Genomic DNA, 20919 nt, shown 5'->3' with positions numbered 1-20919 from the left:
GTTTCTTCGCAAGGACATTTAGCAATATCATTTCTCCTAACCCGTCTACCGGTAACTCTAGATTTCTTAGAGCATCAACCTGTTTAGATCAAGTATCGATCAACTTACGTAATCCGATTCCACTGTCCTTCGTCATGGTGGGTATATTGAAGATCGCATCAATGTGCTTGTCGATGATAACTCGTTTATCTTCATACCGTTCTCGCAAAGTAGCCCAGGCCGCATCATAATCGCCAATATTAATGATGTCCTGGTCTATCACTCCTGCTGCACTGCCTACCAAAGCATTGCGCAAATGGTACAGCTTAATAGCAGGAGACTCGGTTTGATATCGGGTCATAACATTCTCGAACATGTTCTTAAAGGCGTACCAGTTCTCGTAGTTTCCATCAAACGTTGGCAGTGGAGCTTTCAGTGGAGGGATATTCGGTTGATTATTCACTGGTTGCACTGATACTACCGGTACTAACTCATTCTTTACCGTAGCTTCCATTAAACTGGTCAATTTCACATAAAGATCCGAATATAACCCTTCTGCATAACGCACTTAGTCACCAACGTTCAAATTGTATATTTCATTTTGCAACTCATTGCATTCACTGTACGCACTTCCCACAAGTTTCATTTGTAGCTGCAAGAAGTGTTTGTTCTTCGATTCATCCGATTTCCGAATCGCACCTTGAACACGCCTCAATTTTCTTTCCACGGCTTCCCTTTTCATTTGTAGCACTTTTAATTCACTCTCCATTTTTCTTCTCGATTCCTTTTCTTTTTGCAGCTTCAGTTGCTCACTGATAGCCAAAGTAGCAATGGGCGATCTTCGAAAAAAAAAAAAAAAATCGATTCTCCTGCATCGATCAATCAAAATTAATAAAATCGATTCATAAAAAAAATCGAGCCTGAAAAATCGATTTAACAAAAAATCGATTTTTGTTTGGTATAAGCTTTTTACGACCTTTTTTGGCTATATTTATGGAGATTTTGTTTTGTTTGCGTTTTCTGGATTATCAATCATGTTCAACGAGTATTCGTTCACAACATCTACTAACGATACGGCTTTTTTAGTTTATTGCCATCTTCTTTTACTGCGTGTACTCTTTGGCGGTTTTTTTCTACTAAGAGTTTTCGTTGTCGCTCATCCCATAGACCATTTCACGAGACGTTTGTGAACTTGATTCATGAACAAAATTTTGACAGAAAGTTTGGAACCGCTGACATAAAGCACGTGAAAGCATCATCAACATCAGCAGAATCCGTGACACCTGTCAGTTCGTGAAATGGTCTATTGTTCAGGATGCACTAAGAGCAATCCAAACCTGTATAATTGGGTTGTTTCCGCAGCACAAACTCAAATAAACAAAAATGGCGAGCGCGACACCATGCTGAACAGAATGCAGCACGGCATATACACGAACATTTAATTCAACTTTTGCAATATTTGAGTTAACGAGTTGAAAAATAGGTTGAGGTAGCAAATGTGAAATAATGTTGGCTAATATCCAAAATGGTAAATTCAATATCCAATGCAATGCAAAATTTCAGCTCAATCGGAATTCAGGAGTATTTGGTCTAAATTTCACTTTCTCGACTTCTGAAGAAAAGCACAGTTTGTAATAGTTTTTTTTTTTTGAGCCAAATGTCTTATGCCTTTTTCACACTTTAGCAGATATCACGTGATATCGCGTATCTTGAAACATACATACATCTAGTTTTTACGAAAAGTTTGGAGTATGGGATTTGAAATCAAGATGAACGATACTACATCATGTGAACGGGTTATTAGAAATGTATAAAACGTCGAGGTCGGGTGTTATCCAAAAAATCGAAATTTTGCTAACTGTTCGTGAGGGCTAAACATTGAACACTACTTCTAAATAAAACTGTCAAAGTCCATTGCCACCCCAATATACACCAATCAGTTAGTAATGATTGTATACAATACATATATGTCAAACTTTCGAGGCGGTCTTGTGGTCGGTAATTTATATTCAGTTCGAGGTGCAAATTTGTCTCGTCGTTCTTTTCCACGGTTTTTTGGGCGCAGCAGAACTGTTTGGTTCGCGCGAGCCCGAAGTTTACCGAGACAACACGAACTGTCAACGCTCGTGAATCATTGTGAACCATGAGTCAGTTCAGAGCCGCTCTTGCAAAAGAGCCGTTTCACCCACCCCTAATCCTTGATATATTTCACAACGCATGCGTATTAGCCAAATTTCATACGGGTTTGTCTATTGATGTCGCGTTTACAAAGACAAAAAAAAGGTTACTGCGTTGAAAATACTGGAGGGACTTAATTTGGCTGCGGATTGTTCTTTTTCAACTCGACGACAAGGTTATCCAGCTTCCCTGACCTACAGAAAACGTCAAAATGGGCAGCGTGCCATTACCGTTCGTGGAAAGCTAGATATTCTGGAACCTTGTGGGGGTGGTGACATACACATTGAAAAAAGTTGTCATGGACGTAGACAATTGTTTGAACCAACAAAAACATTTGAAATGCGTTTTCCTCGGTTTCATGTCTACTGAACCTTAGTCCATTCTTCAACTATGGTCATCCCGGTAGAAAAATTGACACATTTTTCAGATCAGTGTCCGAGTTCCGAGCACACACTTCTTCGGAGAGAAGAAAAAAAATTTGTATACTATCAATAAAGAAATTTTCTTCTCTTCAAAAAAAAAAGTGTTCTCGGAATTCGGCCGTAGATTACGTTAGCAACAATAAATGCAATCACTATTGTCTTCAATCCGTTTTGCACACATTTATTTTTCAGGCGAAAAAAAAAACGATCTTGCCATACAAAGGATCGATTCAGTAGAAGATCGCGCGCAAAGAAATCGATTCAGAAAATCGATGAATCGACCCGAAAAGATCGATTTTGCAAAAATCGGATCGATCTTGCCCATTGCTAAGCCAAAGGGTCCGTGTCACTAGGATTATCACCAATACCCGCCACTTTCTTCTTATCTGGTGTGCGAGTAGTAGCCATCTTCTACTTTCAAGTAACAAACACTTTCACTTTCGAAATCGCCTCGATTGGCTTTCTACTATTCACTTTCACTTCGAATTCACCCTCACACAAGGTGATCAGTTTATTTTTTCTCACGAATAACTACACAATCCGGCTCGAAGGACCAAAAAATCATGTAGTTTCAATAGTGGACTGTAATTTTCACCGAAAGAAAACGCAACTGTTAACGTTTACTTCTAACTTGTATTTCGCGATTCATCTCTCACAAAAGATAAACACTGAAACACTGAATGAATAATGCGCGACGCACCCCTGTATTTAGCACACTCTTTCTTATGTCGTTTTCTTTTTTGCTGTTGTTTACATTGCGCTGATTGGCTGGATATGCTTCTCGAACAATGTGGAGCATATCGCAACTCAGTTACCAGAAAAACGTAGAACGTGTAGCAACTAACTTTTAAAAAAGTGTAGAATATTCGAACAGTATCAAAACACGAAACTTACGTCGTAGAAGTGTAGAGCAGTTTTATAGTGTGCATTATACGAAGCAAATATTTGCTTGAAACTACGATCAATTTTTGCTTGCCGTGTAATATCAAATTATTTGCTTAATTTATTTGTCAAAAATATATGCTGTCTTATTCAAAAAACGATAAATTAAGGATTATTTTCTTCATCTCATGTCTTTTTTTGCTAGTGAGTTTACTACTAAGCGGATAGTTGCTTGATTTTTTCTTTGTTTTTTGACAAAAAATTTTGAAATCTGTAAATTGATTTAAAATATTGAAACCCGTAAATCAATGCGACCAGAAATAAAAAATTAATAAAACTCAGTCAGTGTAACTTGGGTCGTGGCCGCGATTCCACATTAATTACGAAAGCTCTAAAATCTGGCTGCCAAACACTCAGCTTTATCTTCAACAAACTAAAAGTATTGGACTCTTCAGTTTCTAATGAAATGTAGCAAGAGCTGGAATCGGTGATTTAGAAGTATTTTAGAAATCAGACACCAGCGGTGATTCAGCGATCTTAAGCAAAATTTCACAGAAGGGAACTACATCATTTGAGCCTAACGAAAAATTGTCAGCGGAACTGAGGCGATTGATTGACGATTGTTCATGAATTTCTGGAGTGAACTTGAATAAATTTCGTTTTTCAATTGATGATTAAATTGTTAACTTTTTATTAATAAACTTTATTTGAAATCTCATTTTTGCTAAGGATTTTTTCCTTTCCCGGTTCCCGGGAATTCCCGGGAAATGAGATTTTTCATTCCCGTTTCCCGGGAAATCTGTTCTCGGGGATATTGCAAACCCTAATCGCAGATACCATGCTCGAAAACCAATAAAAACCAGATGCAGAAGTAGTTGGCAACACGGCCAAAAGACGTTTCACGCAACCCTACAATTTTCGCAATTTGCATTGCATGCGAAAAAGAATGAAGGAAATATGTTTACGTTTGTCATCTCGCACATGTTGACAATTGCACATGAAAGTTCGCGTTGGTGCGAGCCAACTAGCTGACATCTCTATCCTTATTGCATTGCTCTTGTTGCCTTGTTTTTGCTTTGACCTGTTTTTGTTTACTTCTCTTTTTAGTTACAAAAGCAAATGTCAAACCTTATCATCTCACTGTAGTGTGAACACCCGATGAGATATCCGATATCAGGTGATATGCGGCGTATTCTGCACAAGGTATTGAAGTATTTGACATGCAAAAAACTGAAAAACGATCTTCTAAAGTTTGCATTCGGCTCTTTTCTGATGTATCTTAAATTTAATGAAATAATAAGAATGAATGAATCGAGAAAATTTAATAAAAACATACTACGTTACGTGTCGCGTTTTTATATGATTTACTACTATAATTTTAAAAACTATTTACACTGCTCGAAAACATTATCACAAACTTCACCGAGTGAGTATTGCAAAACAAAGGTTAAACTATTGCGTGTAAGCTGCATAAGCGTGAAGTGGTGTGAAAAGCCAGATACGATTACCTACTACTAGCTCAGGAAAAATCCTACTTTTAAAGAGCCTATAACCAATCACCATGGGAGGAAAATAATGTAGACGAATCTGAAGCTTGTGCAGAATCGTGGGAGTATTCGCATTCAACGATACTTTGAAAATTTTATCGAAAGATTTTTGAAAAACAACGAGGCTTTACAACGATAGCTGGGGGAATTGGGCAGCTATTTTTTATTTCTTGATAAACTTGGTAACTTTCTTCCGACACATTGTAGAACTAGCTATTTCGAGCAAGATTGTAGAAGATCGGAAAATTCAATCTCTTAACCTGACAAAGTTATACGACATAAACCACTCCCTTAAAATGTGTTTTTGGGTGATAACGTTCTTATCTTAAGTTTGCCACTGTTGAAGTGTTCTACAAACCTCAAGCTAAGATTAATTGTCACATTTTTTTTAGAAGAAGGTATATCGCTATCTTTTGATTTAGAGGAGTTATATCTGTTTTTGCAATTTTATGACACAATTTTCAAGTGAACATAACTTGCGGAAAGGCAGATATTGGCAGCTACTATCAGTTTCATTTTATTCGGATACCTATTCCCTCCAGTTGGGTATATTTGTCGTACTGGAATCGAAGGGGATTCATAGTAATTTTACGGAAATTAGGTTGCAACTTTTCTGGAATTTGATAATTTTTCAATCAACCTTTTTTTTAAATTGGACAATCGGTGCCCAAGCAAGCTCGCAAATATAAGCGAAGTGTTGAAATGTGTAACTTTAAAAATCCGAGTTGTTTGACGTCTGGTTTAAGTCAGATTCGCGAGTGCGAAAGAGAAATGTTATGAAATATGTACAGAATGAAACAGGTGCAGAAAAATTGGATTCGAAGCAAAAATCGCTTATCGTGGAATTATGTTACAACATGCAACAAAAATGGCTGTTTTCCAAACGGACTTATATTGTGTTCGTAGATCGCAATAGAGCTTGGCTTGCAGAAAAAGTATTTTCTGAACGGCGTTCTCCTCGGAAAAACGCTTTTGATAGACTGACTGATCGGAGCAAGAGTAGGCGGGTTGCTGATCTCAGACAGGAAAGAACTGCTGCTGAACTTTCATTTGCTGCTCAAATGGATGCGGCTTCTTGCGGAAGCCATGCAATTCTCTCCTCATTGCACTCGCGAATCTTAAACCAGACGTCAAACATCTCGGATTTTTTAAAGTTACACATTTCACAACACTTCGCTTATATTTCCGAGCAGCAGGAATCACCGAACGTCCATGGCTTACTCATTTACAGGCACCGATAGACCGATTAAAAAAAAAAGTTGATTAAAAAATTATCAAATTCCAGAAAAGTTGCAACCTAATTTCCGATAAATTACTTTGAATCCCCGAATAAGGGTAATTTTGATTTTCACTATTTTGATATGATATTCATTTTCGACGATCAAAATATCAACACGAGTGTTAAAGTTTATCTTGTCGGTGTTCATCGGTTGCTTGGTATCACGAATATCAACGGTCGCATGGGTAGTATGATTATCAATATAAAGACGGCTGAAAATCGCTGCTTTTAATTATTATGACAGTGAATATTCTCAGCACTGACAGCAATGTCTGTTCTTTGTGACTAAACTTGATAATCTTTGATATATCAGTAATATTTGTGTTCATAGAATAGATATCTATCATGATGTATAAAGACATGGTGTAACGGTATGTCAAAAGCAGAATAGGCCATATTGGAAAAAAATGCCAGAGACTAAGTTTATTTATAAACAACTAGTTCATAAAAAATATCGCATCTCATAATATATCATTTGGATGCATTTGAATTAGGAGCCATCCACATTCCAGGGGACAGCTCTGGTGGGGAGGAGGTCTGTATAATGTCCACGGTTCATACGAAATTTTTAGAATTTATATGAGCAGTTGTCCACGAAGGGCGAGGGGGGGGGGAATCAAAAGCGTCAAAAATCTGTCCACGTGTAATGTGGATGGACCCTCATAAATATGGCAGTACTACATACCTTGCTACCAATATTCATACATTTAAGAAACAATTTTTCAACTTAAGACACCTGAATTTGCGGCATTCATTTGCCTAGTTAGTAAGGATATATCAAAAAACACGAAAAATTAATTTGCTGTTGCATAATGATGCTTCGTCTCCAACCCTCCAAAGTGAAAAAAACAGACCTAATGTTTCCTCACCACGCGCCTACTTTTTGGTCCAATCGTTACTCCATGTTCTACTCATCATAGATATCTGTATCATCCACAGTTTTCCAATTCACTCAAATTTTCTTCAGAGCTAATAACTATCGTGTTCCTCGTTAAATGTAAACATTTTATTTTTAAAGCAAATCAACCACCTTCACGTTAAAGGAACGGATAAGGATATTAGATTATTGGTGTTTTTTAACGATTTCTTCTCATATCATTCATAAACTCAAGATTTGAACACTTGAATTTAATAATAATTTGTTTAATGAAATAAATAAAAAATATTCCGAGAGTGTCATTGGATCACAGAACTTCTATTTGACATGTTCAATTTTCATATCAGTCAACTATTAGCTAAGTAATTAAATGTAATGATCTAGAACGATAGTTCTATGTTCCATCACTCCAAGTCTTTGAATAAATTATCTTTCCTCAAACGATCGTTCCACACCTTATTAAGGTGTTATTTCCCCTGATTTCCCCTCTTTTCTACGGATTTCCCATATAAATGTTTTTCCGTAGAAGGGAACAAATCCGTAGATCTACGGATAAATCCGTAGATCTGGCAAGCCTGCACCTTAACCACGCAAAAGACGCACGGCCTACTGGAATCCCTTCTCGCAACTGTCACTTCCATATGGTTCGGTACGATATCACCTGTGCTAATGTGATACATTTTCCTTTTTTTTGTTAATAATAACTTTCAAAAAGTTCTGACGCTTAACGGTTCACGTGCGTTCGTTCATGTAGAAGTAAATTACGTAAATTCTTCAAATCACTTCCAAACTGTACATCGAATGCCGAAGGTCGACGGTTTAAAGTAAGGTCGTTTCAAAACACTATTCAAAACGGTTTTTATTGCCAATCGTAATTTGGAATTTTATGCCATAGTAAAAACTCTATCGTAATGCTTAATAGTTTACCTAAAGCGAGAGCTTGCATTCCGGTTCATTCCGGTAAGATTGATGATAACCAGTCCTGTTAATGTGTGTTTAATGGAAATTACTGCTCTGTTATTGGTTTTTCTGCTTGACATCGACACAGTGAGAGGACTTCAAACGAGAGCAAAACAGATTAGCTGAATTAGATTGGGCAACGAAACTGTCGAAAAGTTTAAAACTTAAAATGTTGAACTGCGCTGACATTTGCAAAATGACCTCCAGCGCTCTAAAGACCCTCGCTCGCGGTCAACTCGGAATCAATTCATTACCCGAAGCTGTCGCTGGGTGGGCTTTTCGCCTTTCATCAAAATACCAAAAAAAAGTTCTTACCCATAATCACAGTGCCCAGCAGTCAATCGCCTTCGTGTGATCTTTCCGCTTGGGTGCAGCCTACTACGATCGTTGAACGGTCAGCCAATTTCACGGAAAATGCCAACCAAGAACAAGAACATCGATCGGATCAAAGCAGGCAGGCTGGGTAAAAGTCGCGCACACCTGTCGCTGCTACCCTACTAGCTAGGCCGGGCGGGCAGACAGACAGACAGACAGACCAACGGGGGCCTTTTTCGTGATTTTTAGATTTCTTTTGCTTTCCACCCACTGAAGTAAGTGGCGGTGGGCGGCGAGGCGCGACTGAGCAGAGAGGGAGAGAAATGAGCGTGTGCTTGCTTGCGATCGCGTCCTGATGCTTGGAAACTTTTCGCGGTTCGGTACACGCGATCACCGGAGGAGGCCGGTTGGTGTGTATAAAATCGGTTCCCTTCCAACCGTGAAGGCACAGTTCGCAAACAGTCCTAGTCCGAAGCGGAGCTAGGAGGTTTTTCCCGCCAGCTTTTTTCCATCACCGCCTCGGTGCACTCAATAGTGGAGCAGTTTTTTTTTTCGGTTTTTTATTTGTTTCAAAAGTTAGTGCAAGTTTGTTTACATGATGAGAGTTTTTGTAAGTTTTTTTTTCTCAGTGTGTTATGTAGTAGGATTCTGCAGTGCTGGTTTATTTTGATAGTCCCTTCTCCGTTTAGGTGTTGGGATCCGTACTGCTGCTGGCGTCCTCCGCCTGTGCGAGTGCATACATAGGGCACGAAGTGTCCTCTCAGTACCAGGCGCACGATGGAATCGGTGGCTACTCGTACGGTTATGCCGATCCGAATTCGCAAAAGCACGAAACCAAGGACGCTCATGGCGTTACCCACGGAGGCTACTCGTATGTGGATGGTGATGGCCACGTGCAGACTGTGAAATACACCGCTGATCCTGTGCATGGCTTCCAGGTAGTTGGCACTAATCTTCCTAAAGCACCTGCTCCGGTGCACGCTGTCGCCCCTGCTTACGGCCACTACGCTTCACCATGGGCCTACGCTCCTGTCGTGCTGGGTCACAATGGCGCTCCTCTGGAAACTCCTGAGGTTCAAGCTGCCAAGGCTGCCCACTTTGCCGCTCACGCTGAAGCCAAGGCTAGACTGCACCGTCGTTCGATTTACGCCGGTCCATGGAACCACGCTCCCGCTGAGGATGCTCGAGCAAGCCACTGGTATCACCACGAAGCTCTGGTTAAGAAGTGGAATGGACCCATTCACATCCCAGTGATCCACAAGGGAGTCCCGGTGGAAACCCCTGAAGTTCAGCACGCTAAAGCGGCTCACGCTGCCGCCTACGCCAAGGTCCATAGCGGGTACGCTCCAGCTCATGAGCACCACTACCAGGAGCCTGTTCATGAACAGCATCACGCTCCCTCGTACGGTGCATGGCACGGACCTCAACATGTTCCGGTAATCCACAACGGAGTCCCAGTGGAAACCCCGGAAGTGCAGCACGCCAAGGCCGCTCATTACAATGCCCTGGCAGAAGCCAGTGCCCATTCGCAGCATGGACCCGAAGACGACGGTTCCTACAAACCGGAGCTGTGGGAAAAGGAAAGCTACTAATCCCCGCTTGAAAGTTCGCAACCGACTCTGGATCCACAGACCCGCCAACCTCCCGTCATTCGCTGCGCAGAGCTTCCGGATCCGGATCCGAATCTCGACTATTGAGTGCCAAATAACAAACCGCGATCTTACGTAACTGTCACGGAGAAGTGTAGGAAGAGTTGTCCTCCCCGCCCACCCGGCTGGACGGGACTAGCTTCGAGTAGTAGTAATAGAATAACCCGAAACCGATCTGGAATAATCTGTGTCATCGAATTGTGTCTCTCTCATTCTCTCACACACACCCATACTAAACCTATTTAATGTAAATATCTCTAGCTTCGTGTTAATTATAGAATTATTGCGCTGATGCAAAGCACTACTGAGAAGTAGTTAGAAAAATTGAACAAAAACTGGTTTTTTATTTACTTTCTGTCCATTTCTTTTTTGCAGTAACCATCGGCGGACCCCCCACCAGTTTTAACAGGTAAGTTTGTTAAAAGGGTCTAACCTGCACAATTTCAGAGGCGAAATTTTGGTACACCTCCTGGTAGAATTGGTCCGCTTTGTAAGCCAAAATGGTCAGATCGTCCCGATAGAAGTCTAGCAGACGCTCCATCAGCTTTTCCCCCACGTTTCGATACATCGCCCGCAGTTCAGTCTTCTCCTGCTGCTGCTGCTGCTGCTGCTGGGAACGCTGCTTCCCTTTTTCATTGTCCTCAATCCATTCCGGATCCAGTTCGAGAACCGCATCGTACTGCAGCAGACATGGTTCGCAAACCGTCATGTACGGCAGCCAGTAGGAGGCGTACGGATTCCAGCGATTTTTGTCGTTTAGTGCGAACTCTAGAAACTGCTGGAAGCTGGGTGGTAGCCCTACACCCCCCGATCTGGATTGAATTTCGGAACCGAGCACGAAAAATGGACTGTCCGGTGTCACTGCTCGCAGAGCGTCCCGGTAGAAGCGAGCCAACCGGAGCAGAGGATGTTCCACCAGCATGATGCGGGGCTAGGGAACGATTGGTGTTACGTAACCGGCAGAAATTAGATCCCAACTTACCTTCGCAACCGTCGGTTTGCTTCCCTTTGTAGCTTCGTGGAACGCTCGCAGCGATTGGTCCAAGCCTGCGAAGGATGCGCTCCGGTCGAAAGTTTTGCACCAGTTTAGAGTCTGCCCCGACCCATGTTGGACAGTAACGAAGTTATCCTTAAGCTGCTCGGCAGCTACTTAAAAAATGAGGGAAGAAAATAGCTGATTCAGTTTTGTTTCCATTTTTCTCTCGGTAACAGACACACATGTCGAAAGGTCAAAGTTGACCATGTTTTCGATAGAAAACTTTCAACCGTCCTGCACTGAGAGAAATTTTCTTGTAAAAGTCACGTGTGACACCTACGTGCTGTGAGTTTCTTCCGCCGGTCCTCGTACTGCACCTGACAGACCCGTCTAATGTACCACAGATAGTTCGCCCGTTTTGTGTCCTCAAGCTTCAGAAAGGGTGGCGGCGGGTGGAGTTGAACCTGCTGGAGAGGTTATTCAGGATTAAATGGTTTTCTTCACTTGAGCTCTGGCAACTCACGGGATTAACACGAGCTGGCGGCGGCGGCAGTAGCAGAAGTACCGAAATCAGCACCAACAGCAGCACGGAAGCTAGTACTGGGTGACATTTTAGGTTGCCAGTGGCAATTCGAGTACAAAGCCTACTTGTCGCTGCTCTCATTGCTTCTGTTTCTAGATTTATTTATATATTTTTAGGTCGCTCGCGATTCCACTGACGAGCGGTGAATAGATTTCAACAGACTGCCCCGAAAAAGGGGAAATTTCCGGGGCTGTTTACTCTTGCCATACTCAAGAGCTTCCAATCTTACTTGCTTACAACGATGATGTTTGCTCAGGTGTTTTCATCATCGCCGGATGAGTTTGTTTATCTACCCCGTCGCGTAGCAATCGGTGCAAGGCCACCTAGGCTAGAATTGAGACAGTTAATTGAAAATCTGCCATTCAGCCGGAGGAAAGCCATTCCAAAACGGTTCAAGTGCCCACCCCAACCCAAAGAGTCAACAATCAAACAAAGCAGCACAGTAATCAATCCGCCGGCGGTGGTTTATTTATCCTATCAAAACACACACTCAGACACATAACTAATTGACATCTCTCTTCATTCAGCAGCCATTCAGCTGCCGAAGCACAAAATCAATCATCGGATTTTATTGGGTCAATATCCGCTCGCTTGGCGGCGTCGCCGACTCATAACCTATCATAATGTGATAATACAGGATTCGCCTCCCTAAGTAGGCCAGTATGTGTCGAACAAACTGATGCAATGCTACCTGGTTGGTGGTCACGCCTGGTAGCATACTGGAGTGAGCGAAAGGAAAAAAAATGTTGCTGTTGTTGCTACTACTTATGTTGTTCGGATTGTAATAATTCGTTCGTTCGGTCGGTTAGTAGCTGCAAGGGTGGTTCAGTGCACTTTTACCCATTTTAATTGAACACTTACCTATGAGTATGAGCGACGGCGACGGCGGCAACAGTGGTGACGAGATAAATAGATTGCGCAAAGCGCACATTGCACATGCAAGCGCCGCTTGCCCTAGCTTAAGCTGATTTATTTTTACCGGCTGAATTGAGTAATCCAGTGTTGTGGAACGGTCGAACTAAATGCATAACCCCAAGCGCAGGGAAAAACGATTCATCGCGTATTTACGCCACAGGGAATTCAATTATACGAGCAGATTAGCCGAAACGATTTGTCTTTGTTGCTTTTGTGTCGCTCGCTTGCTCGCTAGTAAAGTTGCTTTCTTTGGGGGGATTGTTTTGTTGTTGTGTTTTGTTTTGGCTTCGGCTGATAATGATAATAGCGGCCGACGTTGGTCGTGTTTTGTATCCTTCTTAACAGCAATCTAGGAGGCTTTGAGCTTAGTTAGAATGGAGCGTAATGCTGAGTAATGTTGACATTTTGACATTGCTGGTTGCTATGTATCTAACCTAACAACAGAATAATTTCGACAGTCGTGAATTTTGTCGATAGCTCAATGTGGGATCATTTTTTGGCAATAGAAATGTTTTCTCTTGTTTTTACGATGTGCTAAGCTTAGTTTGGAATTTCTTTATTTTCTGGTTACTTTTGACCTGTACAAACGTTCTTTTCGCCATTTTGAGCTCAATTTGGGATTATTTGCACTACATATGAATTGGAGATCTTTTTTTGCCTTCAGAAGATTTTTTTCGCCATTTGAGGCTCAATTCAGAATTACCGTCTGTTCAAGCTACTCAACCTGTCAACTTGGTTAATTCTCTTGATCTGGACAAGCTTTTCGGCGTTATTTTGAGCTTAATTTGGAATATTTTCTGTGCTTTTTTTTCCTTAAGAAACGAAGCATTCTCACTTTCAGGAAAATTTTCCACAATTTTAACACTGCGGAATCGTTTCCTTCTCTTGCCTCTAAAATTGTCTGTCTGCTATTCTGAACTCAATCTACGATCATTCTATGTTATGGTTATTTTCTGACCTCTTTTCGCCTTTTTTGGCTGAATTTTGTATTCCTTTTGGCTTTCTCTAGACTAAACAGATATTTACCGCTATCCTGATCTAAATACTATCCTGATCTAAAATACTGTTCGATTTTGGCAACCATTCCCAATTTGAATGGTGGTGATACGGTGAACATGGTAGCTTGTGTACCGCTAGTGTCTCAATTAAAAAGTTTTTTTTTTTGTGTGAATTCAAGTGCTTCAGGTGATCTAGTACTAGTGATCCGACGGCCAAATTGGATACCTAAACGGATAAGTAGAAGTGTCTTTGCATGCTTTCGATTAATTCGTTCTTTTATTGATTTAATTTGTGTCAGCGCCGACATTCGCGTCTATATCACATAGACGCTACGGCTGCTGGGTGAAATATTTATTGTTATATTTTTCCATTGTTCGCTGCCTTTTGCCTTCGCCGTTGCTGCTAGACAAGTCCAGCCGGCGGTTGTTTGTGCGTTTGATATGGACTGTGCAAAATGTGGTAATATAGTTCGTGTTAGCGATGATCCCGTTGTTTGCGTGGGTAAGTGCAAGTCTCGATTTCATCGAGTTTGTACACCGCTCACTAAAATAGCGGCGAAAGTCGTTAACGATAATGAGAATATTGTTTTTAAATGTGCTGCATGTTTATCGGCCCAAGATGATGGCGGGATAGATGATGTTTTGAGTGGTGAGATGACAAAGATGATGGGTACTTTGTTATCTATCTCTGAGTCGCTTACAAATACTCAAAGCGGAATCGAAACTAAGATAAACATCGCGGTTGCTAACGGTATCGATAGTATTTTGAAATCGATCAGCAATTCTCTTCGTGAGAGCATGGCATGCATTGAAGCCAATGTTGCCAAAAAGCTTGAAGATTTCAAAATAGAAGTAATCGAAAATGTTAATCGAGAGAAAAGTGTGCCAATGAAAAGAAAGAGATCTAGAACTGAGAGAACGGTTCACTCTGAACTGGACTCTATTACCAATAAGAAAAAAAATATTTCGAATAAATATGATGAACCGATTGAAGACGCGATTATGCAAGATAACGAGGTTTTTTCTCAAAAATCTCCGACATACGCGAATGTTTTAGCGGGATCGATTGGGAATACGGTAAATAAATTGAAGCGCTCTGAAAACCGTAAGACTCGGCCGGTCATTGTGATTAAACCAGTCGAGTCTTCTCAATCTAGTGAAGACACTAGAATTTTTTTGAAAGAAAATTTGGATCCGAAAGTACACAAAATTAGAAACTTTAGGAACGGGAAAGCTGGCTCGATAATTGCTGAGTGTGCAATAGGGGATAATATTGAAGACGTGAAAAAAAAAACATTGAAAGCAATTTAGGTGAAAGGTACAATGCTGTTATTCCTACAAACGCTAAGCCAAAATTGAAAATTGTGGGAATGAGTGATCAATATTCCCCCGAAGTCTTCATTGACTTATTGAAAAGTCAAAATGATGGCATCGGAATCAATGAAGTCAAAGTTATTGCGCAATTTGGAAATTCACGCTTCAAATACAATAAATATAATACAATTGTTGAAGTTGATAGGGACACATTCGACCGCCTGATGTCCGCTGGTAAAGTAAGCATTGGGTGGGATAGGTGTTCTGTTTAAGAAGCCATTAATGTTCTACGTTGCTTCAAATGTGGAGAATTTGGTCATAAAAGCACAGAGTGTGTTAATTCCGAAACATGCGCTAAGTGTAGTGCACAGCACAAGACATCGGAATGCTCATCAATTGATTTTAACTGCGTAAATTGTCTAAAATCTAATAAAGACTTCAATTTAAATTTGGACGCTAAACATCCAGCATATAGTACACAGTGTCCAGTATTTCGGAGACTGTTTGAGAAAAGAAAGAGCAACATGTTGTTAAGTAAATAGCAGCTGAAGAAAACGCAATGTGAAAGGAAATTAGAAATGATTTATTTGAATATTGCTGGTTTATCTACAAATTATGTTGCTTTACGGCATCTTGTGGAAACAACACGTCCAATGTTAGTATTGCTAGCGGAAACTCATATAGTGGAAGCTGATGTATTTGATCAGTATAGCATTCCGGGTTACAAAGTTGCTTTTTGCCTTTCACATTCCAGACATACTGGTGGGGCTGCTATTTACGCCAAGGAATCAATCAAATTCAATATTCGATTAAACGAATCTTTTGAAAATAATTGGTTCCTAGGAATATCAGTTGAAAGAGGCATGACGGTAGGAAATTTGGGAATTGTGTACCACTCCCCCAGTACAAGTAACCAGCGTTTTTTAGAAACTTTAGAAAAGTGGTGGGATAATTTTATTGACTTGAGTAAATTAAATGTTATTGCTGGTGATTTTAATATCGATTGGCTTAATATACCGAATTCGAACCAATTGAGGCAATTAGCAGATTTTTTCAATTTACAACAAACGGTTTTTCAAGTTACAAGAATTTCCAGACACTCTCGTACATTAATTGATCACGTGTTTTCGAATTTTGATAATGTTCACTCTTTCACTGAGGCCGATTATAAAATCACAGATCAAGAGACAATTTGTGTTGTACTTGAGAATGATCAAAACCGTGATAATATAGTAAAAAATAAGTGTTGGAATAGATACTCGAAGCAAGCAATGTCTCAGCTTGTTTCGAGAAGCCTGAATTTTCAGCCAATAACAGGGAATTTCGACAATAAAGCAGCTGTTCTAACTAACACGCTAAAAGAGTGTACCAATAGCCTAGTTTCCGAAAAGTGTGTTGAATTGCATAATTCGAACAGCTGGTACTCTTTAGAACTTTTGCGTTTAAAACGTAAAAGAGATAAAAAGTACAAAAATTTTTGCAGAAGTAATGATAGCAATGATTGGAATAGGTACACCGCTGCGCGGAATATATACTCACGCACCTTGAAAAAGGCACGATGTGAATATATACAACGGAAGATTGATCAACATCAAAATAATAGCAAAGAGTTATGGAAAATTTTAAAATCATTAATAAAAAGTAAAGATAGTTGCCCGCAAACCATAACTTTCAATGGCTTAGAAGAACATTCGGCGCGAGTGATTGCAAGTAAATTCAACAGTTATTTCGTTGATAGTGTTCAATCGATCAATCAGAGTATTGATTTGGTCAACGAACCTCTCGAAATAATACAGCCGGTCCATAATAACTGTAATTTTTCTGGTTTTCATCCTATTACTTTTGCACAGTTGAAAGATATTTGTTTTTCTCTTGAGAGATCGGCTGGTATCGACAATGTCAACGCAAAAGTAATACAAGATTGCTTCCATGTCATTGGACACGATCTGCTGGACCTTATCAATGAATCACTGCAAACAGGGCACGTGCCTCAGGTTTGGAAGGAATCACTTGTGGTTCCTATCCCCAAGATTAATGGGACGGATAAAGCCGAAGAGTTCCGCCCCATTAATATGTTGCACACATTAGAGAAAATTTTAGAACTAGTTGTTAAAGGCCAGCTGATGGATTATTTAAATAGTAATGATTTGCTAATCCCAGAGCAATCAGGTTATCGAGAGGGTCACTCTTGTGATTCTGCTTTAAATCTGGTGTTGGCAAAATGGAAAGAAAAAATCGAGGCTAAAGAAACTATTTTTGCGGTGTTTTTGGATCTAAAACGCGCTTTTGAAACAATTTCTAGGCCCTTATTGTTACAAACATTGGAGCGCTTTGGTATCGTAGGGACAGCATACAAATGGTTTGAGAGCTATTTGTGTGCTAGAACTCAGAAGACTCGTTTTAATGATTCTGAATCGGATTCCATTGCTAATACACTTGGTGTACCGCAAGGAAGTGTTTTAGGGCCCATTTTGTTCATTATTTATATTAATGACATGAAGCGAGTTCTACGGTTTTGCGATATCAATTTATTTGCTGATGATATTGTTCTGTTCATTGCGGCTAAGAATCCTAATGACATTGTGGCACTTTTAAATCAAGATTTACATTATCTGGCAAATTGGTTGAAATTTAAACAGCTTAAATTAAATATTAGCAAAACAAAGTACTTAATCATTTCTTCTGCCAACTCCAGACCAGACGTAAATATTGCAATTGATGGTGAGACGATTGATCGCGTAAACGAAATAAAGTATCTTGGAGTGATTATTGATGACAAATTAACTTTTAAGTCTCACATTGACAATGTCATCAAGAAAATGGCAAAAAATACGGTATTCTGTGCCGTTTGAAAAATGAATTGACTGTTAGTAGTAAAATTAGTCTTTATAAGTCAATCATTTCACCACATATAGATTTTTGCCCATCCATATTATTTCTTGCAAACAATACACAAATATTGAGACTGCAGCGCTTACAAAATAAAGTTATGCGATTAATATTAAGATGTAATAGATACACTTTCTCGAGTTTTATGCTGGACGCATTGCAATGGCTTTCTGTGAAGCAAAGAGTATATTTTTTGACAATGGTGTTTCTATATAAAATTTTTATTAATATGCTGCCTCGATATTTGTGTAATCGAATTGATAGGGGAAGTGATTTTCATAGGTACAACACTAGAAACGCGGATGATGCTAGAACACCACATTTTTTATTCGGAAGATCACAGAACTCTCTGTTGTACAAAGGAATAAACTTTTTCAATTCGATGCCAAGACAAGTAAAACGTTCAGCAACAATGGCGGAGTTTAAAAGGCTTTGTATTTCACACATAAAGTCTGTCTTGTAGACAGATTATATAGAATTTTTTGTAAATTAATGACGAAGATTGTAAAATTTATGTATTTTTTTTTTAATTTATTGGGTAAACTAAGCTATTATGTTCACTGATGATGATGGATTTTTGTTTGAATTAGTTGTATAATATTTAATAGTAGAGTTTAAAAAAGAGTCGACTACACATGTTTGAGCCACGCGCGCGTAGACTGACATAGACAATCTGGATATTGAGTACATCAGAATTAAACCCCTGAAATTGAAACAAAAAGCATATCGGGTTGGAAAGTTGCTTTTTGGTATGAAATAGCATATATGTTGTTATTCTGATTTTTGATATATATCTGTTTTTACGATTTTGAACTAGGGTTGGGAGAAAAAACTGAAAAGGCTTGGGTTCGCCTGTGGACTGTAAAGCTCGTTATCGAGAACTATAGTATCACAGGATCTCTATCGTAGTTTTGGATCGTTATCCAGAATCAATTCTGAATAGTTAGGTTCAATTCCTAACCAAGTCCAGATAATTTTCGGGTTGGAAACGTTCTGGATGAGCCTTGGATCCATGATGGTATTGGAAAATCGTTTTTTTATACTCATTGTTAAATTATTGGTATTCTTTTGAAGGGTTACTATGTCTGTATTAATAAGCAGTCCGTTATTTGTTTGCCAACTGGTTACATTGTATGCCTCTATAATATCTTACTTAGATAAATCGACCAGCTCAAACCGATGTAGATTTAACCGTTCCAAAATCGAACGACTGTATATCTGAATTTGAGATTATTTTCGGTAGTTTCTTGCGTTAAGTTTCTTTTTTTTTGGAATTCTAATCTCAATTTACTGCGATTTAATTTTTTTTAAATTTGATTGGGAAGCATTTTCTTACTGTAACCTTTCCACTTCGTAGAACCTTTTTCTTCATTTTTAGCTCAATTTGCTGCCATTTTCAACTTAATTTGGAATAATTTTTCAGCCTTTTTTTGTTTGAAATGGCTTACTCTCTATTCTGAACTCAATTTGGGATTATTCATTAAGACTTTATTTTTTGATCTTTCCTGGCCTGCATATGCGTTTGTTTTCGCTAATCTGAGTTCAATCTGGCATATTTTGGGCATTCACTCATTAAATTTCTGCTTCAAGAAACATCTTTCGCCATTCAGTGCCCAAATCAAGATTATTTTTGACCAATTTGGGTTTTTGCCTTCTCTTTCTTTTGAATATTTACCTTTTTTGAGATCTTTTCGACCTCCCCTTTTTTTCTGTTTTTTTTCATTATTTTTTGCTCTCAAACGCGTCTTTTAACCCTTTCAAATTTGGGATGTTACTTGTTGGTCTTTTCTGCATTACTTTTCCAAATCTGAGCTAAATTTCGAATCATTTTCATTTATGGAATTTTGGAGTTCATTTTCTATTTTGACCTTTTCTGGCCTGCAAGAAATTTTTCCACCACACTTCGAGCTCTATTAGGGATTGTTTTCTGCTATGGCATTTTCTGGTGTTATAAAGTAGATAATGTATGTAGACATAGAAAAAAGTTTCTTCGTCCAGACGTGTGTGGAGTATAAACCAATAGAAAAAGGTGATTGATATTGGTCTTTGGGGGAACTACCTCTCCCAGTAGTTTAATTGGCCAAAACACCATGCCGGTGACATCGGAGATTGCGGGTTCGTGTCTCGTCTGGACGAGTGAAATTTTTTCTAAGTCTATATAACATTCTCAGTTCGAGTTCATTATTAGCATCCTCGAAAAAATCACATACATTGCCTACTTTATAATTTAGAAAGTAGGTCTATGACCTAAAAATGACAAAAAATGTAATTAGTTCATGAAGTAAATTTTCTGGCGCTTCATCGCCATTTCTTAACTAAATATGGGGTAATTTTCTGCCTTTAAATTGACTTTTTTTTCTTATGAGTGGTTATTCTCAATTCTCTGCTCAATTTGGGATCAATTTCTCCTTTTTTTATGTTTTAGCTTATCAACTAATATATTCAATCAATATACTAATCGAAGCAACCTGCGACGAGTGGACGTAAATAAGTTTTCGCGTGCAAATTTTTGCTTAAATCTTGAAAATATGCCAATATTATTCAATTCTGAACAGTGTTTTCCGTTTTTTCGGACAGCTCGAACAGCGTCAACTCATTGGCTTCATTGTGGTGTAGTGTATCAACCCGTAGGTAGTAGAAGAGAACAATAAACTTGCTATTTTTCGTTGGTTGTATGAACAATCTGCGAACTGCAGTATTTCAACAATTAAGTGAGTTGACACCCTGCTGGTTTTATCGGTTCTCCTGTAACGCTAGTGCAAAGAGCACTACCGAAAAAGATCGATCATCTGAAATCATTGACGAAATCATCAATTCGGTTCTTGGGAAGTGATTTACGCAAAGGAATTTGGTGCACTGCGTGTGAAAAGTGTGAAATTAGTGAATTCTTAAGGTATGTTTAGACTATCTGATTTTTTCATCTAATTCGAGCTGATTGCTCGAAAATATATCGAATGCAATGTTGTTTTACGTTTACACCTATTCGATATTGTGATTCGACATGCCGTTCGATATGTCGAATGAAATAGGAACGTTTCTATTTTTCGTTCGACTCCAAGAACATAGCAACCTTTGATTTTTTTCATTTTTTTGTTTTGGCTTTCCATAACAAACATCATTTTCATTTCTTGTGTGCTGGCGAATATTGAAATAGGG

The 20919-nt window shown here is 39.3% G+C and overlaps 2 protein-coding genes across 5 annotated transcripts; one reads left to right on the top strand and one right to left on the bottom strand.

Moving 5' to 3' along the window:
* The first annotated feature begins 8886 nt into the window (after window positions 1-8886).
* Window positions 8887-10416, top strand: LOC129719108 (pupal cuticle protein). The gene is made up of 2 exons (XM_055670508.1): window positions 8887-9049; window positions 9129-10416. Exons 1-2 carry the CDS (start codon window positions 9035-9037, stop codon window positions 10029-10031), a joined length of 918 nt encoding a protein of 305 aa, XP_055526483.1. The 5' UTR covers window positions 8887-9034; the 3' UTR covers window positions 10032-10416.
* On the bottom strand, window positions 10321-11800 carry LOC129719106 (uncharacterized). Of its 4 annotated transcripts, none has more exons than XM_055670505.1 (4): window positions 11588-11800; window positions 11405-11531; window positions 11071-11234; window positions 10321-11019 (listed from the first exon to the last, which is right to left on the bottom strand). In XM_055670505.1, the coding sequence occupies exons 1-4, from the start codon at window positions 11726-11728 to the stop codon at window positions 10507-10509; spliced, it is 945 nt and encodes a 314-aa protein (XP_055526480.1). In that variant the 5' UTR covers window positions 11729-11800; the 3' UTR covers window positions 10321-10506. The 4 variants fall into 4 exon arrangements, with proteins under 4 accessions (XP_055526480.1, XP_055526479.1, XP_055526481.1 ...); XM_055670504.1 differs by having other exon boundaries at window positions 11071-11237; window positions 11588-11794; XM_055670506.1 differs by having other exon boundaries at window positions 11071-11237; window positions 11405-11528; window positions 11588-11794.
* Window positions 11801-20919: the final 9119 nt, after the last annotated feature.

The sequence above is a fragment of the Wyeomyia smithii genome, chromosome 1 (assembly GCF_029784165.1).
Source record: "Wyeomyia smithii strain HCP4-BCI-WySm-NY-G18 chromosome 1, ASM2978416v1, whole genome shotgun sequence".
NCBI classification, from domain to species: domain Eukaryota; kingdom Metazoa; phylum Arthropoda; class Insecta; order Diptera; family Culicidae; genus Wyeomyia; species Wyeomyia smithii.
The sequence above is the reverse complement of the archived record's forward strand: the minus strand, read 5'-3'. Positions and strand labels throughout refer to the sequence as shown.

Excerpts from the sequence above, each read along its gene's own strand:
- LOC129719106 (XM_055670504.1), bottom strand. The coding sequence starts at position 11,728 with ATGAGAGCAGCGACAAGTAGGCTTTGTACTCGAATTGCCACTGGCAAC. Across the intron at positions 11,238-11,404 it reads GCGGAAGAAACTCACAGCAC|TAGCTGCCGAGCAGCTTAAG; the intron begins GTAGGTGTCACA and ends TCATTTTTTAAG. Across the intron at positions 11,020-11,070 it reads GCAAACCGACGGTTGCGAAG|CCCCGCATCATGCTGGTGGA; the intron begins GTAAGTTGGGAT and ends ATCGTTCCCTAG.